Source organism: Chiloscyllium plagiosum, chromosome 3, assembly GCF_004010195.1.
Source record: "Chiloscyllium plagiosum isolate BGI_BamShark_2017 chromosome 3, ASM401019v2, whole genome shotgun sequence".
NCBI lineage: Eukaryota > Metazoa > Chordata > Chondrichthyes > Orectolobiformes > Hemiscylliidae > Chiloscyllium > Chiloscyllium plagiosum.
This window is the reverse complement of record NC_057712.1, coordinates 18,409,440-18,435,682: the sequence shown is the minus strand read 5'-3', so window position 1 is coordinate 18,435,682 and position 26,243 is coordinate 18,409,440. Positions and strand designations below refer to the sequence as shown.

Genomic DNA, 26,243 nt, shown 5'->3' with positions numbered 1-26,243 from the left:
TGTCTGTGAGCATCTGTGTTTTGTCTCGATTTATTTTGTGCATCCCTTAGCAAGATGTGTCCTAAGGTACCAGAAAAGTCTGAGAGAGCTTTTCAGACTGTTATGCTTAGCATAAAACTGGATGTAATTAAGTGTTTCGATCATGGTCAACGAAATAAAGATTTGTGCATGCGTTGAACTTGCCTGCATCCACCATTCTTACTATTTACACACAGAGAAAGAATCTTGAAAGCTGCTGAAGTTACTATTGGTTCCGCTAGTAGCGGTGGTCTTTTAGTCGGCATCCAGTAATGGATAAAATTGGAAGTTTATTGCTTGACTGGATTGATGGGTGTACAAAACGTGGTGTTCCGTTAAGTTATCTTATACTTATGGATAAATCAGTCAGTCTTTTTAATAAACTGAAACAGAAAGCACTGAACGATACTGATGAAAGTGTTACGAAAGTGGAATTTAAAGGTAGTCATGGGTGGTTTGATCAGTTTTTTGAGGCGAGGGCAGCTTCATAACTTAAAGGTTACTGGAGAGAGTGCTTTGGCTGATACAGAAGCTATCGAAAAGTTCCCAGAAGAACTGAAGAAAATAACTACAGAAGGTGGTTATTCGTATAAGTAAGTGTTTGACTGTGACGAAACTGGAATTTATTGGAAAAAAATTGCCGATCAAGACATTTATTTCAATAGAAGAAAAGCAGGCTAAGGGACACAAGGCATCAAAGTATAGGTTTACCCTAATGCCTATTATTACCATCACTGGTGATACTGTCATTATGCCTCTACTAGTGTACCATTCAGAAAATCCGATGGCACTTAAAAGCGTTGGTAAGAATGTTTCGTTCAAATCCAAGTGGTTGGAATACCTAAGTGATTTTTTTTCTGAGTACATGAGTGGATACTTTAGTCCTTTTGTTGAAAAATCCTGTAGAGAAAATAACCTCGATAATAGGTGTCTTGTGATTGTCGATAATTGTGCTGCTCTCCACCTGGCATTGCCAAATATAGTAGTAACATTCATGTTGTATTCTTACTGCTGAATACGACGTTGTTGCTGCATACATGTGACCAAGGCCTAATAGCCACAATTAAGGCTTACTATATGCAAAATGTGATGTGTTTTATTGTAAGTGCCATTGACAGACAGAGCAAGTCCAAAGCATTTTTGTGAGAGATCTGGAAGCAATACTATATAAAATTGGCAATTGCCAACCTTGGAGATGCTCTCGATAGGCTAAGTCTCCATGAGAAATGGTATTTGGGAAAAACTGTGTCCCGAAGCAGTGAATTTTAAAGGCTTCGAACCAACAACAATAAATAAGGAAATAGTGACTTTGGCTAAGGAGGCTAGGTTTATGGGAGTAGACAAAGTTGATGTTGAAGAGGTTTTGGCATCCCAGGACCAAGAAATGACAGAGGTAGAGCTGATGCAATTGCAAGAGGAAAGGAAAGAATCAAAACTGAACACAATAATGAACAGCCCATAAGTGAAGTCACCCAAGAGCTGAACGTGAAACACTTGCGTGGGATTTTTGCTACGATTGACAGGGCTGCAATGATTGCAGGAAAGTATGACTTTAATTTTGTACAGGCACATAGGTCTAGGGCAGGTTTGCAGGATGTTTTGAGTGCCTACAAAGAACTATATGGTAGAAAAATGTGTGAGGCTAAGCAGTCAAGCATACTGTCGAATATTAAGACTTTCACATCAGCCACAGCAGACGACTAACCTCTATCTTCAACACTGAGGCAGGCAGACATTGAAGAAAGTGTAGATGTTTGTGACCTGCCTGCCCTCGTGGATTCAGACGGAGATGAGATGTTAATAGATTACCCTGTTCCTCCCTCTCCTACACCCAGTCTCCTGTACCTCCCACAACCCCAATCTCCTTTTCGATACGTTAGTGTGAGTTTAGGTTTTGTGTGTTATTTGGTAGGTTATTATTTGGGTCTTGGAACACTTAAAAATCTTTCCCATATAAAGTAATGGTAACTGCTTCTTTGCTTTACACCATTTCAGCTTATGAATTCATTGGAACGTTCTACTTTTGGATAGTGAAGGAATCCTGTACATGATGATCTGATTCATAAACATAAATACTTGTGTTTATGAGAGAGACTTAAGTCATAAAGCATCACAAATGTACTGTAATATAAAAAGAGTTTGAAGTTTCCAACTCCTTCAGTTTTCTCAGCCCAGGACATCACTGCAGGAGATCATTAGCATAGTATCCTAAGCACAAGTATCTTCAGCTGCTTCATCGTTTACCTTCCTACATAAGGTCAGAGGTGGGGATGTACACTGATGATTATGCAATGTTCAGCTCCATTTGTGACACTTCAGATACTGAAACAGTCAAGTCCATTTGTAACAAGGGTGCAGAATGTTCTCACGGGGGAGAGGGGCCAGCAAGAGGTCATTGTCCACATCGGAATCAACGACATTGGAAAGGAAAAGGTTGAGACTCTGAGATTACAGAGAGTTAGGCAGAAATTTAAAAAAGAAGTCCTCAAGGGTAGTTATATCTGGATTACTCCCAGTGCTACGAGCTAGTGAGGGCAGGAATAGGAGGATAGAGCAGATGAATGCATGGCTGAGGAGCAGGTGTATGGGAGAAGGATTCACATTTTTGGATCATTGGAATCTCTCTTGGGGTAGAAGTGACCTGTACAAGAAGGACAGATTGCACCTAAATTGGAAGAGGACTAATATACTGGCCGGGGAATTTGCTAGAACTACTTGGGAGGATTTAAACTAGTAAGGTGGGAGGGTAGGACCCAGGGAGATAGTGAGGAAAGAGATCGATCGGAGACTGGTACAATTGAGAACAGAAGTGAATCAAACAGTCAGGGCAGGCAGGGACAAGGTAGGACTAATAAATTAAACTGCATTTATTTCAATGCAAGGGGCCTAACAGGAAAGGCAGATGAACTCAGGGCATGGTTAGGAATGGTTAGGAACATGGGACTGGGATATCATAGCAATTACAGAAACATGGCTCAGGGATGGGCAGGACTGGCAGCTTAATGTACAAATGCGACACGAAGGATAGAAAGGGAGGCAAGAGAGATGAGGGAGTGGCATTTTTGATAAGGGATAGCATTACAGCTGTGCTGAGGGAGGATATTCCCGGAAATACATCCAGGGAAGTGATTTGGGTGGAACTGAAAAATAAGAAAGGGATGATCACCTTATTGGGATTGTATTATCGACACCTTAATAGTCAGAGGGAAATTGAGAAACAAACTTGTAAGGAGATCTCAGCTATCTGTAAGAATAATAAGGTAGTTATGGTCGGGGATTTTAACTTTCCAAACATCGACTGGGACTGCCATAGTGTTAAAGGTGTAGATAGAGAGGAATTTCTGAAGTGTGTACAAGACAATTTTCTGATTCAGTATGTGGATGTACCTACGAGAGAAGGTGCAAAACTTGACCCACTCTTTGGAAATAAGGCTGGGCAGGTGACTGAGCACTTTGGGGCCAGCGACCATAATTCAATTCGTTTTAAAGTCGTGATGGAAAAGGATAGACCAGATCTAAAAGTTGAAACACCCGAAACATCAACTTCCCCATCTCCTGTTAAGATCCTGTAAACGATCGTCTTGGCATTAGTCAGAGAACATCAGGGAAGTTCTTCCAGTATCTTGTCCAACATTTGTCCTCAACCAATACCAGGAAGACCGATCACCTTATATTAATTACTGTTTATTGGATTATTCTATACAAGCTACTACATTATCCTACAGTATCTGAAGCCAACTACACTGCAAATGTGAAACATTTTGGGATCCTGAAATGGCACAAGGTCCTATCTAATTACAAGTTTGTTGTAGACTTTTGATAAAAAGCATGATAAGAAAAATTAATATTGTTTCAAACATATTCAAAATTATTGTTCAACATTTCACTGAGAGTTGCTATTTGTTCACATCCCAATAGGAGATGCTTTCCTGGGGCCAGATGCGGCACCAAAAAAACCAGGGCATGCACCTAATTCAACGACTCTCAGCAAAGCTCCTGCACCAATGCCACGAAAGTCTCAAATGGTACGACATATTGGACAACAACAAAAAAGCAAAAATTTTCTTGGATTCTTAAAGATTTCAAACATCTTTGGTTTCATTCTAGTCAAACTTAGTTTTTGAAAAAGAAACACAATCAAAATTTCAGCTACTTTAGTAGTTTAATTTTTATCACTAAATTTCTCTGTGAAAGATGGAATGATTTATAAAACAGTTCTCATGATTTTGATTAGGTTCTTGAAATTTGCACATACAAGTCATAGAGATGTACAGCATGGAAACAGACCCTTCAGTCCAACCTGTCCATGCCGACCAGATATCCCAACCCAATCTAGTCCCATCTGCCCATATCCCTCCAAACCCTTCCTATTCATATACCCATCCAAATGCCTCTTAAATGTTGCAATTGTACCAGCCTCCACCACATCCTCTGGCAGCTCATTCCACATACACGTACCACCCTCTGCGTGAAAACGTTGTCCCTTAGGTCTCTTATATCTTTCCCCTCTCACCTTAAACGTATGCCCTCTAGTTCTGGACTCCCCGACCCCAGGGAAAAGACTTTGTCTATTTATCCTATCCATGCCCCTCTAAATTTTGTAAACCTCCATAAGGTCACCCCTCAGCCTCTGACGCTCCAGGGAAAATAGCCCCAGCCTGTTCAGCCTCTTCCTGTAGCTCAAGTCCTCCAACCCTGGCAACATCCTTGTAAATCTTTTCTGAACCCTTTCAAATTTCACAACATCTTTCCGATAGGAAGGAGACCAGAATTGCACGCAATATTCCAACAGTGGCCTAACCAATGACCTGTACAGCCACAACATGACCTCCCAACTCCTGTACTCAATACTCTGACCAATAAAGGAAAGCATACCAAACATCATCTTCACTATCCTATCTGCCTGCGACTTCACTTTCAAGGAGCTATGAACCTGCACTCCAAGGTCTCTTTGTTCAGCAACACTCCCTAGGACCTTACCATTAAGTGTATAAGTCCTGCTAAGATTTGCTTTCCCAAAATGCAGCACCTCGCATTTATCTGAATTAAACTTCATCTGCCACTTCTCAGCCCATTGGCCCATCTGGTCCAGATCCTGTTATAATCTGAGGTAACCCTCTTCGCTGTCCACTACACCTCCAATTGCCTCATTCAACCATAGAGTCCATAATCAAGATTTTTAGTGTTTCAGTATACGTTACTTGAAATAATGATTTAAAAACTACCACTGACAATTGAAAGACCTACTTGTTAATCAAAGAAAATTTCAGCTGGAAAATGTAATTTTAATTAAGTCTTGGAAGTACCACCCTTCAGTGTGAATGCGCATTAAATCAATACAAATTATACTGTAAAAAAAAAATAGATTTCAGACAGCCTTTGTCCTAGATGACTGAAACAATTAGACTCAATCAGACCAGATAGCAGGTGAGTGAGTGACTTCATTCACCTGTATCATCAATGGGGAGTTAATGGGTTTTGAGAAGATTTGTGGCTCAAGTTGAGGTTCTGGATGTAGGTTTGCTCACTGGAAGTTTCATTTTCAGACGTTTCATCACCATACTAGGTAACATCTTCAGTGAGCTTCCAGACAAAGCACTGTTGGTGTTTCCTGCTTTCCATTTATCTGTTTGGATTTCTTTGGGTTGGCGATGTCATTTCCTGTGGTGAGGCCATTTCCTAAGGTGATGTCATGTCCCGTTCTTAGGGGTGTTAAATGGGATTCAAGTTGATGTTTTTGTGGATAGAGTTCAGGTTGGAATGCCATGCTTCTAGGAATTCCTAGAGGCATGGAATTCCAACTGGAACTCTATTGACAAACACATCAATTTGGATCCCATTTACCACCCCTGAGAAAAAGAACAGGACATGACATCACTATAGGAAATGGTGTCACCACAGGAAATACATCACCAAGACCAAGGAAACCCAAACAGATACATAGAAAGCAGGAAACACCAGCAGTGCTTTGTCTGGAAGCTCACTGAAGATGTCACCTAGTATGGTGACGAAATGTCTGAAAATGAAACTTCCAGCTCAGTGAGCAAACTTACATCCAGCGGGGAGTTAATAGATGGGAATTTATTGTTTATTTGTAGGTATTGTATGCTAATAGCAAACACTCTTTAATAATGGTGGGTATTCCAAATATTAAGTTTTGTACAGTGCATTTTTGAGTCATACAATTTAAATGATTATTTTACTTATGTACAGTCATATGAACGTTTGCTTTAAGATAGTCAGACCTTACATATGGGCTTTTTTTAAACATCATCATTTATTCAGTCAATTTGGAACATTTAAAGTTCTACTTCTATTTGTGGTCTGCTTTGTTCTGTGAAGCTTAACTCATTTTCTGTTATTTTAGTTGAAAGCAAAACCAAGGCGTGTGAAAGCAATTTATAATTGTAGTGCAGACAACCCCGATGAACTTACTTTCTCAGAGGGTGAGATTATTATTGTCGACGGTGAGGAAGATCCAGAATGGTGGGTAAGTTGATGTGCCTGATTTTAGTAACATAACTTTGGCTATGTTGAAGAATCATAAAACCACTTCCTAATTGACATGAGCAAGTAGTTTGGATCTAAATTTAATTCTGTATATATATGCTCTTGGTGAGCCAAATTTAATTCTGTACTCTTTCATCAAAATATCAGTTTGTCAAATAACATAGATTTCAACATATGTCAATCTGACAAAGAAGCTATCATTTTCTCTGTACCAAAAATTGTGCATTTTCATATATGTAGCATATAAGCACCATCCACAAACTAGCCACCACACATTCACATGACAGTCATATGATGCTATCCTTGCATTTGTAGTGGACTTCATTTTCTCACTCCAGAAATCATGATTTACTTACCTTAAGCTACAAGTCAGTGCATGTTATCATGGAAAAAATACAGACTGTGTTGCAAAGATAATGTAGGGTTTACAATGCACCCACACAAAGCATACAATGTGTAGCGTGGAGAATAATGAACAAATGATCTTCCAACAAAATGATGTCAAAGTGGTAGCATTTGCTAATTCATCAAAAGATTGTGCTGCAGAAAGAAATTCAGAATTCATGAAAAACAGGTATGAAAATTGAAGAAGAAATCTATCCGGAAGACTTACTCAAGGCCAAATATGCCATCAGATAGAGGTCGTGTACTGACCTGCTCTTGAGAAGCATGTATTAGTATGAGTCCTCAACACCATTTGACAGTCACCAGAAATGCACTGCATGTATCTGCTCATTAGTGAGTCAAATCAACTCAAGCCCAGCAAATATTTCCGATTTGCTGTTAAAACGTGTAGCTGCTTGAGGGAACAAGACAGTCCAGTGTTCTGGCAGAAGATCAAGATTGTTCTGAAACAGTTGAAAGACTTCACTGTGAAAATGTCTGGTTTTCTAAAATTTATCGTCAGACAATAGAAAAAGCACGAGTACCCATTAGGTTATGCTGGCCACATTGATGAACTACCATAAATTACAAACATTGCATTGAAAAAGCTCAAAGGATTTGTGACAACATTAGGACATGAAAAGACGAGATTCAATATGGTACTAATTTGAACAGCCTATGGAATAAAGTTAAAACCTATAGTCATTTTCAAATGTTAAACCATTCTGAGCATCAAGTTCCTGACAGGAAGTTGTATGCGTGCCCATGAGAATAGGGTGAAGTTATGGATCAATAGTGTATGGATTTCTGGTGGCCTGTGTAAACTACACAGGTTCTTGATGTGGGACACTTTCAGATTCCATAGGTTTAATTTTACCAGAAATCAGCTATATGATAGTTTGGGCAGTTTAATGGAGGGTTTTCTCTCTCTCTCTCTCTCTCTCTCTCTCTCTCTCTTTCTTTCTGTCTGTCTCTCTCTGTGGTTCTGCCCTTTTTCTCACAATTCTCTGCTGTTGACCTCATTATGTATACATCATGCCTCTATGGTGCCACACTTGCACTACCTCACATTCGCCACCAGCAGAAATATTCAGCAATGCCAGGACTTTCTGGAATTCTGCCACCAGTGCCGTATTTAAATCACAGATGTGCCCTCAGTCAAGTACTGCCAGCGAGCAACTGCTCTTCACAGTTGCAGGGCCTTGCAACCTGCCCGGAGACAGAAAGTTGGCATCATGATACACTGATAGGGAGTGAACTTTCTGGTGGATGGGATGTTGAAGAGGAAGGCCATCCTCTTTCCTCAGGACCACAGAGGAGGCCACAGCACCCTGCCAAGTTGATCTGAAGTTGCCACCTATGTCAGTTTAACGTCCACCTTTCTCTTTTGCCCCTAGATTATTTAAAAGTTTTTGGAATGCTATTAGTATTTCATGTCATGAAGATTGTAAAATAATTATTCAACCCACCTGCCATTTCCTACTTCCCCGATATTATTTTCCCACCCTGATTCTCTAAGGATTCTATGTACTACTTGGCCTGTCCCTTCCTATTTATATGTGTAAAGAAGTTCTTGCAATTGTCTGGATATTACTTGCCAGTTTACCTTCACTTTTTTTTTAAATCTTTTCTGTCTTTTTTCTTTTTCTTTTTTTTTGCCTTTTGAAACTTTCTCAGTCCTCTGACTGACCATCAGTCTTTGCCACGTTTTTCTTGTTCCAATCTGATGTATTTTTATCGTAAACACTTCTTATTTTTATAAGGTTTTTATCTTGATCAGCTTTGATCTTGCCGACATTTCCCACCCAACCTATTAATTTAATGGCTCACCTTCCCCACTTAACCCCCAGACCCTACAAATACAGCTTTGTGATATTAAACATAGCCATGTACTGTGTCCCATTGAAACCAGGGTGGTGTTAGGCATCAGTGACAACCCCTGTTGTACCCTTCTACACTCTGTTGCCTCCTGCCTCATGTTGAATTACACCCCTTCACTCTTTTTATTCTCTCTGCATCCCAGCATGTTGTCTCCAGTCTCCACAGTTGACTTCCCTATGACCCCATCACAACAGTGGTCCCTGATACCTCCCCCCATGTCTTTCAGTGAATATACTCATCCCAATTTAAGTCACTTGGAAAGATAGCTCCGACTAATATATGTGCTGCTCCCTAACTAATTCGAGGATTGTAATGATGTGGACCCCTGACCCTGGGTAATGCAAGCAACCCCCTGAACTAAATTGGACAATGTCCTTGACTTACTGTGTCGATAATCCCTGACAGAAAACAGTACCCTAAATATGAACAAGGTCTATTCCTCTTTTACTTTGAGAGTGACTGACTGTTTGGTTGAAGTATGAATGTGTTTGCCACATAATTGCTGTAGGTGCAACATTGATGTAGCACAGTGCTGTACAGAAACATCAACCCCCTTAACTCATCACTGCTGGCAACACGACAAGTTATGTCTCTTTTCTCTCGCTCTTTTCTCTCGCTCTTTTCTCTCGCTCTTTTCTCTCGCTCTTCTCTCTCGCTCTTCTCTCTCGCTCTTCTCTCTCGCTCTTCTCTCTCGCTCTTCTCTCTCTCTTTTCTTTCCACAGATGCTGCCAGACCTGCTGAGTGTCACAAGCAGTCTCTGTTTTTGAACCATGACAAGTAACTTGGTTTTGTGCCTGCAAAATGGCAAGGCAAGAAAAGACATCAGGACTGTGAAAATATAAGTTCTGAATGAGTCAAAGCAAGGCACGGGTGCTGTGAACAACTAAGTAGTTTTGCACAGTGGGTGAGCACTAAGAGGTGACAAACCCTGAGATGTACTCTAGTCCAGTCCATCAGATGGATGCTTGTCCCTTCTCCAAAGTCACCTGACAATATTATAATGTAAAGCACTGTGCCCCTGAAGTGCAGCGTTGAAGAGGATAACAGTATTCTGAGTGAGACAGAGATGTACTATTAGGAGGAAGCTGGTGCATGTCCAGTTCTAACTTCCATGAATGGGGATGCAGGTAATCACTGTCCTGAAGATGTTGTGGACTCCTGTCCAGTATGGAGACCTCGAGAAGCAAGTGGCGAGATGGATCCACCAGCATCTGCCCTGCCTTTCATGTTATGAATTGTCACTTTCTACTTTCTCTCAGGTGCTTGGGAGAATAGGAAACTGCACTTAATGAGTTGAGATTAGTACTTGGGTGTGAAATTAGACGACTTTTTATCAATGCAAGAATCTTATTTTCCATATCTTGCAATATTTTCCAAACTGACTCTGCATTGCTCACATCATTCAGGGTCTGGAAGGATTCATTCTCACATACCCAATGAGATCACGACATGTGTCTGCAAAGAAATTATATCAATATTGCAGTTTACTCGGGGTTTAACATCCATCGTCTAACCTCTGGATGCATGCTTTAACAAGGCACTCATATTTGTGTTGAGTAAAATGGATGGATTATTGATGGAGAAATGATACCCTTCACAATGCGTGAAAAAGAGCAATGCTGAAATATTTGATGTCTTGTGTGGTTTTGTAGCAGGTCAGAGGTTAATAATAATGCAGTGAGTAACTTGCATCCCGAATCCCCAGAACCAGTCCACTATCTACAAGGCACAAGTCGCAGGAGTGTGTTGGAATGCTCCCCACTTGCCAGAATAGGTGCAGCTCTAACAACACTCAAGAAGCTTGACACCAGCCAGGACAAAGCAGCCTGCTTAATTGACACATTCACTCCCTCCACCAACTACATTCAATAGCAACACTATGTACTATTCATGCATTGCAGAAATTCGTCAAAGACAGCATCTTCCAAACCCACAACCAGAGTCGAGACTGTGGCACTGGAAAAGTACAGCAGGCCAGGCAGGAGAATTGACGTTTCGGTAATAAGCCAAACCCACAACCAGTTCCATCTTGAAGGACAAGGGCTGCAGATATATGGGAACATCACCACGTGCAAGTTCCCCTCCAAGCCACTCACCATCCTGACTTTGAAATATATCACTATTCCTTTACTGTCACTGGGTGAAATACTGGAATTCCTTCCCTAAGGGCATTGTGGGTCTACCTACAGCAGTTCAAGAAGGCATCTCACCCCCACCTTCTCAGGGGCAGCCAGGGACAGACAATGAATGCTACCACCTTCCCCAATCCTGTGAGTGAACAAAAGCAAATCAAATCATGAGGTGTTATTAGCGGACAAAATATCATCAAATTGTTAAAATGTGGAATATTTAATTGTGGATGAGAGAGGAAGATGACTTATTGTGATTCTGATTCAAAGTGAGAGCCTTATGATGGTGCCATAGCCAAGTGCCTTAGAGTAAGCTTGATGAACTCTGCATCAGAAGCTGAAGACAATGAATTTGATGTTTTAACACATTGTTGTTGTGGTTAAGCTATTTTTATGCAATTAATTCAATCAGTGCACCATGAGATATTTATTCATGAATTATCATTATTCTGCTTTAAGTTTCAAAATGTTGATCAGCCACAGGCAGTCAAATACAATCTTTGTGTAAGTAAACTACTTGTTTTTGCAAGTATTTTTGGAGGCTTCAGGGGTTGATATACCACAACCTACAGGTAATTGCAAAGTAAAACGTCAGTCTCACTTTCACTTCAGGAGATAAAATTATTGTCAGTACCTGAGGAGAGTGCATGATTAGCATGTCAGCTAATATGGGGGCCAGGAAGGAAAGTTAGAGAGTTGACAGTTTGGTGGAATTAGATAATGCTGAGGGCATCTGCTGAGATGAAAACACACAAGGAAATGACAAGTTCAGTGCAAGGGGAGAGGTTATCCATAAGGAAAGTTTCTGGCTTAACAGACAAAAGGGAAAGCAGCAGAACATTTGTTCTTAATTTAAATGACAAATGAGTCTTGGAACTTCTTATCCATATGGGAGGTGAGGATGGAGAAGGCAGGAAACAGTGTTTTAAGAAGATGGTTTATATTGTGGAAAAGAAACCATGGTTACTTCTGCATTTCAATGTGATCTTGAGATAGTGAACAACTTTGTCAGGAGAGTTGAACCCAATACTGCCATATGTGGTTCTGCTAGATCTGGTGATGCATAGCTAAGCCAGTTGACTGCCAAAAATATTCAAATACCGTATACTTAGGGGAGTGGGGCTGAGTTACTTCTATAATGTGTCAATTCTATTATGTTGGATGATTTCAGTTAACTTCTTTTTGAAGTGGAGGATAATCTTACTATTATTGATTGAGGATATTTTGTCAAGCAAGTAGAGGGACTGAAAACAGATGATTTGGATGAAAAGAAGAAATGAAAGTTATGATCTCGCATTGTGTGCTTTATAATCTGTATGCTAGAGGGCTAGTGTCAGCTGGAGTTCAGGTGCATGGAAGCGGCTATGGGCCTGAGCCCAACATGGTCGGAACGAGCCCAAAGTATTGATGAGGGAGGTGTCCAGGCATCAAGAGCAGGGAGCCCGAGGTTTCCCAAAGAGAGGGTCGGAACGGAGGAGACCGAACCCTTGAACGTAATAACATTTAACTTTATTTCTTTATCTTCCTACTTGTATGAAGAACAAAGGTAATGCTATACTTTTAACTTTGTTTTTCTATATTACAACTTGGAACTTGCTTTTGTACCTAGGTACCTTCATACCTAAGATGGCGCTGTGGGTGGTGATATTGCACTGTACTCTTGTACTCCTGCATTTGAATACATATGATAAAGCTTTAATCAAATCATAGATATTGCAGTGTCATTGGGCAAGTGTCAAACTTGCATTATTAGTTTTATTTGTATTGTATTATTCTATAATGTGCATTGAACTAAATATTTCATCCAGGTTCTTTAATATAAACAATGATACTAAATGCACATACACTGCTAAGAAGCCCGTACCATGAATTTGGAGTGCATTTGCATTTGGACTATTGAATAAAAATTGAATAATGCTCCTCAAAACAAGCTTTCACATGTAAATTTAGAATGCATATCAAGAACTTCACTAACTTTGCTAATTTTCAACAACACTATCATTCTTTGTTAGATTATAAACTTTAAATTTACTGCCTGGTATTTTATTGTTTAATGAAAGCAGAAAAGCAGTTATTATCCTGTGCACTGTTATTTGAATAAACTCAATGATATGCTTTTTTTTTTGTAGATTGGTCACATTGAAGGAGACCCGAAGCGAAGGGGTGTATTCCCTGTGACATTTGTGCACTTCATTTCTGACTGAGCATCCTTTAGGACATTGAAGAGAAAATAATTTGGAGCATGGTATCATACCAGCAAATGGCAAGGAAAACATCTGTGTTTAGCTCAATAGACAAATCACTTCTTAACTGGAGGATGTTATAAGTAACTAGTTTTAAATATATACATTAAACTATTTGCACTTTCAGTACAACTGGAGATTAGTTATAAATGGACTTCTCAAGTCCGTAAATTTGCAATGGTGCATGTAGGTACTTGGGAATGAAAAGAATGCTAATTGTTCATGTACAGTGACAATGTTATGTCATTAACTGTCACAAACATACTGAAAATCACAATATATTGCAAAAATGTAGCATTAACAATGGAGAAAAGCTGGAGAACACTAGTACTGATCAATGTTAAGATATAGATTCCATAAATCAGGTATTGAATTTATAAAGCATGTTGAACTTCATAATTTTCTTAAGGCCTTAAAATATTGCTATGAATCTAAGAGTACCACTGTTTCCAGATTTACCTTTATTTAAATGCTGTAATTCCCATTGCAAGTTAAATTTTTCCAACTTCATTCATGAATAAAGGGGCGTAGTATTGTAAATAATAATTTCAAAAGGCAGCTAATGAACAGTACTGATATCCCAGGGCTGTTTATCAAAAGAGACCAGTTGGTGACAGAAATTCAGATTTGGTTATTCGGGGTCCTCTTTGCATTTCGAATAGTCTGTATTTTGTTGCGTTGAATGGTTTAACCAGTATAGGGTTTAAATAGCTAAATCAGTTTCCAAAAATATTCAAAATTTGTTGCAGACGTCTTTATTTTTTAAAGTTCTGCGTAGAATTGATGTTGATTCTTTTTATTACTAAGAACAGAATTTTGAAATTGTTCAAGAAAAATAAATGAGAAATGGTATACATTTAGTACAAATCAATTGTAGTCAACTTTCATCTCAAATACTTTTTTGCAATGGTATTATTGGCCTGTTATTGGAAATCTAGTCTTTTAGAGTTTTGGATTTGTTACACAAGTGGCCATGTTCTTTTTTTAAAATGTGTTAGTCTGGCTTCTAATGCATAGGAATGAAATATTTGACAAATATTTTGGGTTAGCAGCAAACTTTAAATTTGTAACCTCTCAACTAAATTTGGCTGTAATTATTGACTAAAATAGAACTTACTAATTCTTGTATCTAATGTGAATCAATACTGAAGATGTTGACATCATTCAGGATTACTGCTTTCTATGATTTGTTATAAGGACCATAAAAATCTCTAGGCAGGATAATTGGTGCCACCTACTGTCGTCATCTGAGAGGGGTACTTTGAGCAGAAAGAAATCCTGACTGAGACATGATGTAAAATGGATACAAATAATGACAAGCTAGGTGATTGTTGCAGAGCAACTGTATATATAGATATATTGTAAATGTTAAATCCTATAATACTTTTGCATTTCGTTGCATTGATTTGACAATTAGCATGTGTAATGTATTGTATATCCCAGTTTAACATTGGAATTCATCCAGAAATGTAATAAACAATTATTAAAGCAAAGCCTGCTTCAGCAATGCAGGTCGTCTGTACAAATTTTGAAGATGAGGCCTAATGATTTCACTATTTGTGAAGGAATAGTGAGCATCTGATGAAATAGTGTACAAAGTCTGAAGTTCGAAAATGTGTATTTAAATATCCATCTTCTGCATCAAGGCTGCTACAATTGTTAACAATCATTTTGAGAATCAGTAGATTTGGTAGAGATAAATTCCATTCCATTAAAGTTTAAATTTGTGAGACACATGTATAGTTATCCACTTAATTGCCCATGAAATTTCCTCTACTGTTCGGTTCTTTTGATTTATAGGATGGGAAGAAACTTTCATATTATGTACTTTTAGCACTGTCCAGACTATATAAGTTTTGAAGTTAGTTAAAGATAAAGGTATGAAATATTTTTTGAATATAATTCCATTTGAAATGGCATCAGCTTAAAGAATTTACATAACCCAAATGAGGAAAATGGGAAAAAGTACTATGCACTTCATTAGAATCCCAGCAGATGATCACCAGCATGTTTTTTTCAATATTTTTCTTACTAAAATTCAGCCTCCGACAATAAAGTATCATTGAATTTCAACTACTTCCACAAAGTTTTCTATCTCTAGGTTAAAAGAAAATCAGTAAAATTTAATTCATTGCACGTGCTGAATTTTATACTGAGTCAATAAAGGTTTCTGGGCTGGGAATAATGATTTGTATGAGCTTTTTTTGTTCAGTACATTTTGGAGATAAAATCTGAAATCAGTGGCTGAAGATTTATTTTCAGCACATGATATCACTTAGTTTTTAACAGCAAAACAAAATAAGTCTCTCAAATTTGACTTTTAATTTTTGCAAATATTAAAAAAGTCACAGTTCACTTGTCTACAATTTCTAACAAATTGTAAAGACAAAAACATAATTGCCTTCTTTAAGTGGTGTTCCACAGGGATCTGTGCTAGATCCACTTTTGTCATTTATATGAATGATTTAGATGAGAATATAGAAGGCACAATTAGTAAGTTTGTAGATAACACCAAAATTGATGGTACGGTGGATAGTGAAGAAAGTTATCTAAGATTACTGAGATCTTGATCAGTTTGGGTCAATGGGCTGAAGAGTGGCAGATTGAGTTTAGTTTGAATAAATGTGAGATATTGTTTGTTTCAGGAATTATACAATTCAAAGTAGGACCTTGGGTCGTGTTGGAGCTAGGGGTTCCGGTACATAATTCTTTGAACAGGATGATTAAGAAGGCATTTAGCACGGTTGCCTTCATTACTCAGACCTTTTGAGTGTAGTAGTCGGGGCGTTATTTTGAGGTTGTATAGGACTTGAGGCCTCTTCTGGAGTACTGTGTTCAGTTCTGGTTGCCCTGTTGGAGAAAAAATATTATTAAGCAGGAGATTCTATTAGTTTTAAAATACTGATGGAAAAGGATAGACCAGACCTAAAGTTGAAGTTCTAAATTGGAGGAAGGCCAATTTTGACCGTATTAGGCAAGAGCTTTCTAAAGTTGATTGGGCGCAGATGTTTGCAGGTAAAAGGACAACTGGAAAATGGGAAGCCTTCAGAAATGAGATAACAGGAGTCCAGAGAAAGTATATTCCTGTTAGGGTGAAAGGAAAGGCTGGTAGGTATAGTGAATGCTGGATGACTAAAGAAATTGAGCGTTTGATTAAGAAAAAGAAGGAAGCATACCTCAGGTATAGACAGGATAGATCAAGTGAGTCCTTAGAAGAGCATAAAGGCAGTAGGAGTATACTTAAGAGGGGAATCAGGAGGGCAAAAAGGGGACATGAGATGGCTTTGGCAAATAGAGTTAAGGAGAATCCAAAGGGTTTTTACAAATACATTAAGGACAAAAGGGTAACTAGGTAGAGAATAGGGTCCCTCAAAGATCATTAAGGCGGTCTTTGTGTGGAGCTGCAGAAAATGAGGGAGATACTAAACGAGTATTTTGCATCACCATTTACTGTGGAAAAGGACATAGAAGATATAGAATGTAAGAAAATAGATGGTGACATCTCGAAAAATGTCCATATTAAAGAGGAGGAAGTGCTGGATGTCTTGAAATGGATAAAAGTGGTCAAATCCCCAGGACCTGAGCAGGTGTACCTCGAACTCTGTGGGAAGCTTGGGAAGTGATTTCTGGGCCTCCTGCTAAGATATTTGTATCATCGATAGTGACAGGTGAGGTGCCTGAAAACTAGAAGTTGGCTAACTTGGTGTCACTGTTTAAGAAGGGTGGTTAGGACATGCCAGGGAACTATGGACCAATGAGCCTGATGGGCAGTGGGCAAGTTGTTGGGAGGGAATCCTGGGGGACAGGATGTACATGTATTTGGAAAGGCAAGGACTGATTGGGAATAGTCAACATGGCTTTGTGCATGGGAAGTAGTGTCTCACAAACTTGATTTGAGTTTTTTGAAGAAGTAACAGGATTGATGAGGGCAGAGCCGTAGATGTAATCTATATGAACTTCAGTAAGGTGTTCAACAAGGTTCCCCATGGGAGACTGGTTAGCAAGGTTAGATCTCATGGAATACAGGGAGAACTAGCCATTTGGATACAGAACTGGCTCGAAGGTAGAAGACAGAGGGTGGTGATGAAGGGTTGTTTTTCAGATTGGAGGCCTGTGACCAGCGGAGTGCCACAAGGCTCAGTGCTGGGTTCACTACTTTTCATCATGTATATAAATGATTTAGTTGCGAGCATAAGAGGTACAGTTAGTAAGTTTGCAGATGACACCAAAATTGGAGGTGTAGAGGACAGCGAAGAAGGTTCTCTCAGAATACAACGGGATCTTGATCAGATGGGCCAATGGACTGAAAAGTGGCAGATGGAGTTTAATTCAGATAAATGTGAGGTGCTACATTTTGGGAAAGCAAATCTTAGCAGGACTTACACACTTAATGGTAAGGTCCTCAGGAGTGTTACTGATAGAGACCTTGGAGTACAGGTTCATAGTTCCTTGAAAGTATAGTCGCAGCTATATAGGATAGTGAAGGAGGCAGTTGGTTTGCTTTCCTTTATTGGTCAGAGTATGGAGTACAGGAGTTGGGAGGTCATGTTGCGGCTGTACAGAACATTGGTTAGGCCACTGTTGGAATATTGCGAGCAATTCTGGTTTCCTTTGTATCGGAAAGATGTTGTGAAACATGAAAGGGTTCAGAAAAGATTTACAAGGATGTTGCCAGAGTTGGAGGATTTGAGCTATAGGGAGAGGTTGAATATGCTAGGGATGTTTTGCCCAGAGTGTCTGAGGCTGAGGAGTGACCTTATAGAGGTTTACAAAATCACAAGGGGCATGGATAAATAGACAAAGTCTTTTCTCTGGGGTGGGGGAGTCCAGAACTAGAAGGCATAGGTTTACGGTGAGGGGAACGATATAAAAGAGACCTAAGGGACAACTTTTTCACACAGAGGGTGGTACATGTATGGAATGAGCCGCCAGAGGAGGTAGTGGAGGCTAGTACAATTGCAACATTTAAAAAGCATCTGGATGAGTATTTGAATAGTAAAGGTTTGGAGGGATATGGGCCAGGTGCTGGCAGGTGGGACTAGATTGGGTTGGGATATCTGGTTGGCATGGACGGGTTGGACCGAAGGGTCTGTTTCCATGCTGTACATCTCTATGACTCTGTTTCAGAAGAGATTTACCAAGATGTTGCCAAGAATGGAGGGTTTGAGTTGTAAGGAGATGTTGAAAAAGCTGGAACATTTTTCATTGGAGCATATGAAGTTGAGGGTTACCTTAGAGACTTTTAAAGTCATGATGGAAAGAGAAGGTGAATGGCAGGTGTCTTTTCCCTATACTGGAGGAATTCAAGACTGAGAGACATTTTTTAAAGTGAGAGGAGAAATACTTTAAAAACAATGAGGGGCAACTTTTATTTTTAGAGTGTTGTTCGTGTGGCATGAACTTTAAGAGGAAGTGGTGGATGTACATTTAACAAGGTTTAAAAGACATTGGATAAGTACTTGAATGTAATGTTTGAAATGATATAGGCCAAGCATGGGCAGATGGGACTAGTTTAGTTTGTGATTATGGTCAGCATAGACTGGTTGGACTGAAGGGTCTGTTGCTCTGCTGTATGGCCCTGACTATGATCTGGAAATGATGTTCATGGGTAGTATAACATAGGGAAAAATCAGAGTACAAATAGAAAACTAACTAACTGTCTCTATTTTACTTGTGTGAATAAAAGGATGTTATTGCATTGCTAATTTGAAAGGGCAAGAATTGCAATGGTGTTTAGAAAGTGTACTGACCTGCCCATTCTTTGTTAAATATATTTGGCTTGAAAATGTACATCATCAAGACTTGTTCATTTAAATTGCTACTGTTAGTATGAGATATATAGACACATTGAGCATTATAAAATGCAAAAATTAACCAAGTAATATACTATTGGCCTGATATTTAAGAAATATCTCTCTACAAAGCAATGCTTCATAGTTGCTACAGGTTTATATATTTCTGAAACCTTTATTTTAAGTCTTGCAGTAAACCTAAGGCAGTTTCAAGGAGGTATGGGGATGTTTGACGCTGTAATTGAAATAGTGATGTAGAACAATAACAGACTTCGATAAAACTATAAGCCTGCACAGTACTATCAGACAATTATTTCTCAATTTATTGAAAATATTGAAATGCAGACATCTTCAAACTTAAGAATTTGTAACACTTAGTTCATAAATCTAAGGCAACAATAGTAGATGAAGGTAGTTAAACAAGGTAAACAACAATGAATCCAAATGTATTGTTAAGAGAATAATTGTCAGGATTTCTCTGAGGAAAGTGCTGAATCAAAAGCAGTGGATAGAACTTTGCAGATTGTTTGAGCTTGTTCCTGAAAAACAGAAGGATTGGATTACTCATAACACTGCATTTTTGGTGATTGGATAATTTTATTTGATCTTAAGATTATATCTGTAACTATGCATGAGAAGTAAACAATTAGAAACATCTTATGCTTTGATTTTCATCTGTCGAGCTCAGTGGCAGTGCACTCACTGGGTTCGACTCTTGCCTCGCCAATCATATACTTAAAAGGTGGCCAATATGGTGGCTCAGTGGTTAGCACTGATGCCTCAGTACTAGAGACTCAAGTTTGATTCCAGCCTCAGGTGACTGCATGGGTTTCCTCCGACTGCTCCGGTTTCCTCCCACAGTCCAAAGATGTGCTGATTAGGTGGTTTGGCCATGCCAAATTGCTCCATAGGATATGCAGGCTACTTGGATTAGCTATGAAAAATGCAGGGTTAGCGGTGGAGTTGGGGGTTGGGTCTTAGTTGGGATGGTCTTCAGAGGTTCAGTGTGGACTCAATGGGCTAAATGGCCTGATTCCACACTAGGGATTGTGTGATCACTTCACTTTATCCTCCCAAACCATTATTTCTAGAGTCCTCCTTCTTTAGCTAAATGCTCGACAGAGCTAGGGTGGATTAATTCAGAGTTTCTCACATTATCTTTGAGGCAATGAAGTTAAGGTCGGATTGATAATCATGAAACAGGAAGGAGAAGAGTGAATTCATAATATGGGACAAGGAAAGCCAAAACAAACAAACAAATCAATGGGATCAGTTGTCATTAGATGCAGAGGCTAAAGTAACCTGGAGCATAGGATTTGGATCAAAGCAGAATACTGTGAATGCTGTAAATCTCAAACAGAAGGCTGAGGAAACCTGGCAGCATCAGACTCTGTTTTTCTCTTTACAGATGCTCCCACTCCTGTTGAGTTCTGCCAACATTCTCTTCTTTGATAAAGATATGTAGTGTTGATTGAAGGAAGTGAGACAGTAAAATAGATCCCAGAGGAATAAGTGAGTAGAACAAATTGTGAAGATGCCCCCATGAAGCCTCTATATCTATAGTGTTCCAAATAATGATACAAGTTACAGTTGCAGGCAGAATATCACTTCAATACTCACAGTAAGATTTTGACTTTCTCAGGTAAAAATATTGAAAATAGGCTCATGACTTTTAATTTGCAAGCATTAGGTGATCAGAACATATGGAAGTTAGCATCCTAGTTGGCACTCTGGTTAAGAGGGGCTGGACTATTGAGATTGCTTCTTATAAGGAGGCAGCAATAAGTGCCTCAATTGGTCCATCAGAAAATACAAAGAAACACTAACTATGCTTCAATTGTAAAGCCCAAATTAGGAAGGCAGTGATGCCTACTACTTGGGTTGAGACTTAAAGAAGGTAGCAGGCAGGTGCAAAATTAATAATAGAAGAGCAGAAATGACACATGGCTTATCTGGATGAGAGAAAAAACAACACCAAAAGCAATCAGATTCCAGTTTGAAACAACAATAAAAATGTGCACATTCATAAGTAAAATAGAAATTCAGATTCTGTGTGATTAGAGACATAACTTATCATAGAGGAAAAGAAGGAAGTGATATGAAATGGTTAGAAGTAAATGTCTAAGGCATAATGTCAGGATAAAGTCAACTTTTATACTGTATAGAATCCTTTTGGGATTGTCCATGAATGCTTTTCAGGTTGGGAGACATTTGTGGACAATGAATGAATGCAAAAGCATTCAGTATTAAACTGACTCTTATGGGAACCCCTCTCTCATAGATTTTGACATATCAGGGTCATTTGTGGTTGGTTTCCCTAATTTCAAATTGCACACTTTAGTCACCTGTCTAATGAATATGGTATATCAATAACTTTTACCTGTTAGTGGCAAATGAAACCTGTGGTTCTGCAATTAAAGTACCAAACCACTCTTAAAAATATTATAAAATCAAATATAAAATTAAAGAAAGATTCATTTCTCACCAAGCTATTGCACTGATACACGCAGATACTATATTCATTCTGGTTTGCATCGGTCGTTTTTAAAGCAAGGAGACTTTTTCCCATTCCTAAACCATCATCATAACAGATCATTCTCACTATCAAATAAAGTGGATGTCTGTGCAAAATGTCCTGCCAAAAGACAAAAAAAGGTTAGTAGAATTTCTAACTTTACCTGCATTTGGATGACCGACGAAATAGAATTTTATGTTAAGTGACTAGAATAATTAGTGTATTTAATTAAATCAATGATCTGACACAGGGCAATGTTCGAGAAGAATGCAGAAATAGAAGTAATTTGGTCTTACAAGCCAACTCTGCTAACGTTTAAAACTCTAACAACAATATTTTAAAAATATTTTTGCCATGCATGCCAACTGCCTTACATCTCATAATAACATCTCTTCCCAATCAGAGTCTGGAGTTGAGATAACCTTTAATCTCTTTCTAAGAATCTAAATTTATTTATGTTTAACTTTTAACTGAAAGTTGCTGTTTAAATTCAGGAGCCGGGAACATCAGAAGTGATATACAAACTATTCACTGTGGAACAGTTGTAGTTAGTTAAGGAAGCTAGCTTGAGTTGTTTTTTTTCTGCAACAGGATAAAGTAATTGTTTAGTTTTAGAACACATTCAGAGGAGTATAAGACATTCGGTGAATTAAGCAAATTTTGATCTCTTTCTAAAAGAATTTGTATGTATTTAACTGAAGTGCTGGAAATTAGGTGAGGAAGGGATGGAGATGGTCTTTTTAGCTTTTTTTTTAAAAAACATTTTTACCCTATAGCAATTGGTGGTTCTTGCCCTTAAAAATCCAATTTATAAACATTGGTGGAGGAGTTGACTGATGGGTATTTCTAATTTCCATTATAATCTATGCGTAAGGTATGGCAGCTAAAATCATGCAAAAAGCCCATCTTGTGGTATATAAAGTCATGTTCATGACTCCTAAATGAGCACTGTGCAGAAAGTGTCAGTGGCTGCAAAAAAGTGAGCTCAAACTTTGAGCTCAAATAGCCACTGAAATAAATGACTGTAATGCATCCATAAGGCAGATAGGAAGCACGTTTTGGAAGGTGGTTATACTGCAAGTTAGGGGTATACAGGCAAGTAAGGAATGGGTCCCCTAAGTGATTTTGCTTGCTAATTGGGGTTTCATCCTGGATATTGATTTGGGGTGGGGGGGGGGGGGAAGAGAAAGAGGGAAGAATAATAGTTCTTCAGAGGAGTGCAACAAGAGCTTTAGTATTACAAGTGCTTAATTGTACAGAAAGGAAGAAGAATGAAAGACTAGTAATGACAGAGGATTCGTTAATTATTGAATTAGAGATGTATTTCGACAACCATAGACAGAATGGTATGTTGTCTTCCTGATCCAAGGGCAAAGAATGCCACAGAGCAGCTGCAGAACATTCTTCTGAGGCAGAGTGATCAGAGCGTGTGATACCAGTGACTGAAGGAGGAAGGGGTTTGTGGCCTTGCAGTCAGAATTTAGGAAGCCAAGTGGAAAAGCAACTGACTTCAAAAACAGTGATCTCTGGATCACTATTGCTTGCATTTGAGTACAGAAATTGGATAAGACAGATGAATAATGGATACACATTTTGTGCAGGAGGTGGTAGGACTTCAAATCCTTGGGTTATTGGGGTCTGATAAACAGGAAAATGTGTTAGAGCATGACTAAGGTGCAGAAAATAGGGGAGACACAGCATTAGAATAGAAAACAGTAAATTAAAAGATGGAGTTAGAATAAGGGAGAATTTGAAACATTCTAAATCAGGGTTACTTTACATGTGCTGTTAGAGCATAAAACCATAGAATAAAGGAGCAGACAGGCTAGTTGACCCATTGAGGCTGCTCAAGCCTGTAGAAATAAAACTCTAATTCAATAATTAACAAATGCTCTATCATGACTCCTCTTTCATTAATTAAGCACCCACACTATCACAGTTCTTCAGAGGAGTGTAATAAGAACTATCACCGCCCGTGTCCCCCTCCCCCAAATCATGGCTAATATGTTTTCTCCTGTTTTCTCCCCATAACCTTTGATCTCCTTACCAATCAAGAACCTATCTTGTGTTTTAAAAATCCTCAAGGAATTGGCCTCGTCAGCCCTCTGCGGCAATGAGTTCCACAGATGAACCACTATCTAGCTGAAGAAATTCCTCCTCATCTCAGTTCTAAAGGTTCATCTCTTCACTCTGTGGCTATACCCTCGGGTTGTAGTTTCTCCCACCAATGGAAACATCTTCTCCATGCCTATTCTATTCAGGCCTCTCTCTAAGGTTCAATCAGATCCCCTCATCCTTCTAAACTCAATTGAGTACAGACCAAAAACCTTAACTGTCCTTCATAACAAATCAATTATCCCAAGTAAACTACTTCTGGACCTCCTTCAAGGAGTCATTCTTCCTTAGATATGGGGCACAAAACTGCTCTGTATTACAAATGCAGTCTAACCAGAGACTTGTACATTTCTGCTGTTGTATTTCAGCCCTCTTGAAATGAATGCTAACATTGCATTTGCCTTCTTAACTGCCAACTGAACTTTCATGTTAACCTTAAGAGCTCCTTGCTGCTTGATTTCTGAAGCCTTTTTCCAATTACAAAATAGTTCATGCCTCTATTCTTCCAACCAAAGTGCATTTTCACATTGTATTCCATCTGCTGCCACTTTGCCCACTGTCCTAACCCATCCCAGTCTTTCTGCAACCTCCCCATATATTGAACATGATCTGTCCCTCTACCTATCTTTTTGTCATCTTTAAATTTGGCAAAAATGCCCTCAGTTCCTTTGTCTGGATCGTTAATATATAACGTGAATAGTTATGGTCCCAACACCGATCCCCGTGGAACTGCACCAGTCACAGCTGCCATCCAAAAACAGACCCATTTATCTCTACTCTCTGCCTTATGCCAGTCAGCCAATCCTCTTTCCATGTCAGTACCTGGGCTCTTATCTAACTTGGTAGCCTCCTGTGCAGCACCTTGTCAAAGGCCTTCTGGAAATCCAAATAGATCACATCCACTAGCTCTCCTTTGTCTAACTTGTTGGTTAGCTTTTCAAGGAACTGAAAGCAGATTTGTTAGGCATGACCTCCCCCAGACGAAGCTGTGCTGACTCAGCCCTACTTTACCATGCACTTTCATGTACTCATCATTAATAATGAATTCTAAAATTTTACCAACGCCTGAGGTCAGGTTAACCAGTCCATAGTCTGTCTACTCTTTCTCCCCCCCCCCAACAGTAATATTACATTAGCCATTTTACAGCTTCATAGAACCCCTACAGTGCAGAAAGAGGACATACAGCCATTGACTCTGCACTAACCCTTCAAAGAGCATCCCACTCAGACCCACACTCACCACTCCCCCAATCCATCCCTATAATCCCAAACTGAGTGTTAGTTTTGTGTCATGTGCACAGGTACACACATGCACCAACCAGCCCCACCCCAACCTTGGTCCTTTGTGCCACAGCTTTCTGCAATTTAATAAGTCTTCAGTTTTCCTTTCCAAAATGAACAACTTCACATTTTCACACTTTATACTGCATTGCCCACTTAAGCCATCAATATCTGTCTGTAAACTTGCCTTCCCACTGTTTTGGCTACAGTACATTTCCTCCAAATGATTAATATATATTGTAAACAGGTGCAGTCCCAGCACCGATCCCTGTGGAACCCCACTGGCTGCAGATCGCCAAATTGCGAAAAAAAATGTATTATTGCCACTTAAACCCCTTATCCACACATTATTTTCATAAGTCATTAAAAGTTATAGGACAAGTGGGGAGTAGTTAATAAATAACTACAAAATCGTAACCTTTAGAAAAAGGAACAGAACACAGGAACAAGAATTATATTGAACACATATAAGACACTAGTTAGACTTCAGCTGAATTGTGAATATGGTTCTGGGCACTTCATTTTAAGAAGGATGTAAATACATTGTAGAGAGTGTAGAAGAGAACTACAAGAATGATTCTAGTAATAGGTTTCAGTTATGAAAACAGATTGGAAAAGCTCAGATGAGATTTGACAAAAAATTTTAAATTTCCCACTTGTAAAAGAATCAGGAATGATGGCACAGATTTAAAGCAGTTTGCAAAATATATAAATACATTGGGAAAAAGTACTTCTTTGCACAGTGCATAGTTGGTCTGGCATGTGCTGCATGTAACTGTGGTGAGGAAAGGTTCAATTGAGGCATTCAAAAATCCAATAGATAATTATTTTGCACAGAAACAATTGTGTAGTTATGGGGAAAAAGGCAAAAGAATTGCATTTGGTCATAATGCAGTTTGAGAGCAGGTGTATACACTGGGTAAATTGATTCCTGCATGTTAATAATTCTGTGATCAAGCTCTATTTTAAGTGGTTCAATTGATGTTTCATAATTCGTTAGCTAAACAAATTCCTTCTCATCTAGCTGTTATTCAAAGATTGCAGGTGTGAATTCAGTTGCTCTCACAGGGGTGCATGCTGTGTTACCAGCCACTTCCAGCGTTTGTGACATCTTACAGCTGTTAGCTTGGGCATCCCTGTAAGCAGCAGAAACAACTGAACTGATCCTGCGTTGACAGTATTTTTGAAGAGCCTATACAGTTGCAAAGCGTCTGCAAGTACTATAAAGTGATGTTCCATTCTCACAGGAATTACAGGCTTAATTACATGAAGGATGCAAGAGGAATCAGGACTGCAGTTTTAGTGTCTCTGGAGTTTGCACTACGACAGGGAGCTGGAACAGAGGCATAAGAGGGAAAGCTGTGCAATGCATTCA

At 39.0% G+C, this 26,243-nt stretch overlaps 2 protein-coding genes across 7 annotated transcripts in view; one reads left to right on the top strand and one right to left on the bottom strand.

Annotated features, from left to right (window-relative positions):
- Window positions 1–14,672, top strand: part of asap2a (ArfGAP with SH3 domain, ankyrin repeat and PH domain 2a) — a 193,727-nt gene extending 179,055 nt beyond the window's left edge. For all 4 annotated transcript variants that reach the window (XM_043678183.1, XM_043678192.1, XM_043678201.1 and 1 more), the window contains 3 exons: window positions 3,937–4,043; window positions 6,386–6,508; window positions 13,052–14,672. In XM_043678183.1, the coding sequence (XP_043534118.1) occupies window positions 3,937–4,043; window positions 6,386–6,508; window positions 13,052–13,126 (305 nt within the window). In that variant the 3' untranslated portion in view covers window positions 13,127–14,672. The remainder of the gene's footprint in view (window positions 1–3,936; window positions 4,044–6,385; window positions 6,509–13,051) is intronic.
- A 1,063-nt stretch (window positions 14,673–15,735) lies between these two features.
- The window catches only part of itgb1bp1 (integrin beta 1 binding protein 1), a 49,854-nt gene continuing 39,346 nt past the window's right edge, over window positions 15,736–26,243 (bottom strand). For 2 of the 3 annotated variants that reach the window (XM_043678158.1, XM_043678148.1), the window contains exons 6-7: window positions 21,443–21,592; window positions 19,152–19,496 (exon numbers count right to left, since the gene is read on the bottom strand). In XM_043678158.1, coding sequence (XP_043534093.1) covers window positions 19,425–19,496; window positions 21,443–21,592 — 222 coding nt within the window. In that variant the 3' untranslated portion in view covers window positions 19,152–19,424. Of the gene's footprint in view, window positions 16,016–19,151; window positions 19,497–21,442; window positions 21,593–26,243 lie in introns of those variants that run through there. The other variant, XM_043678165.1, reaches the window with a different exon arrangement.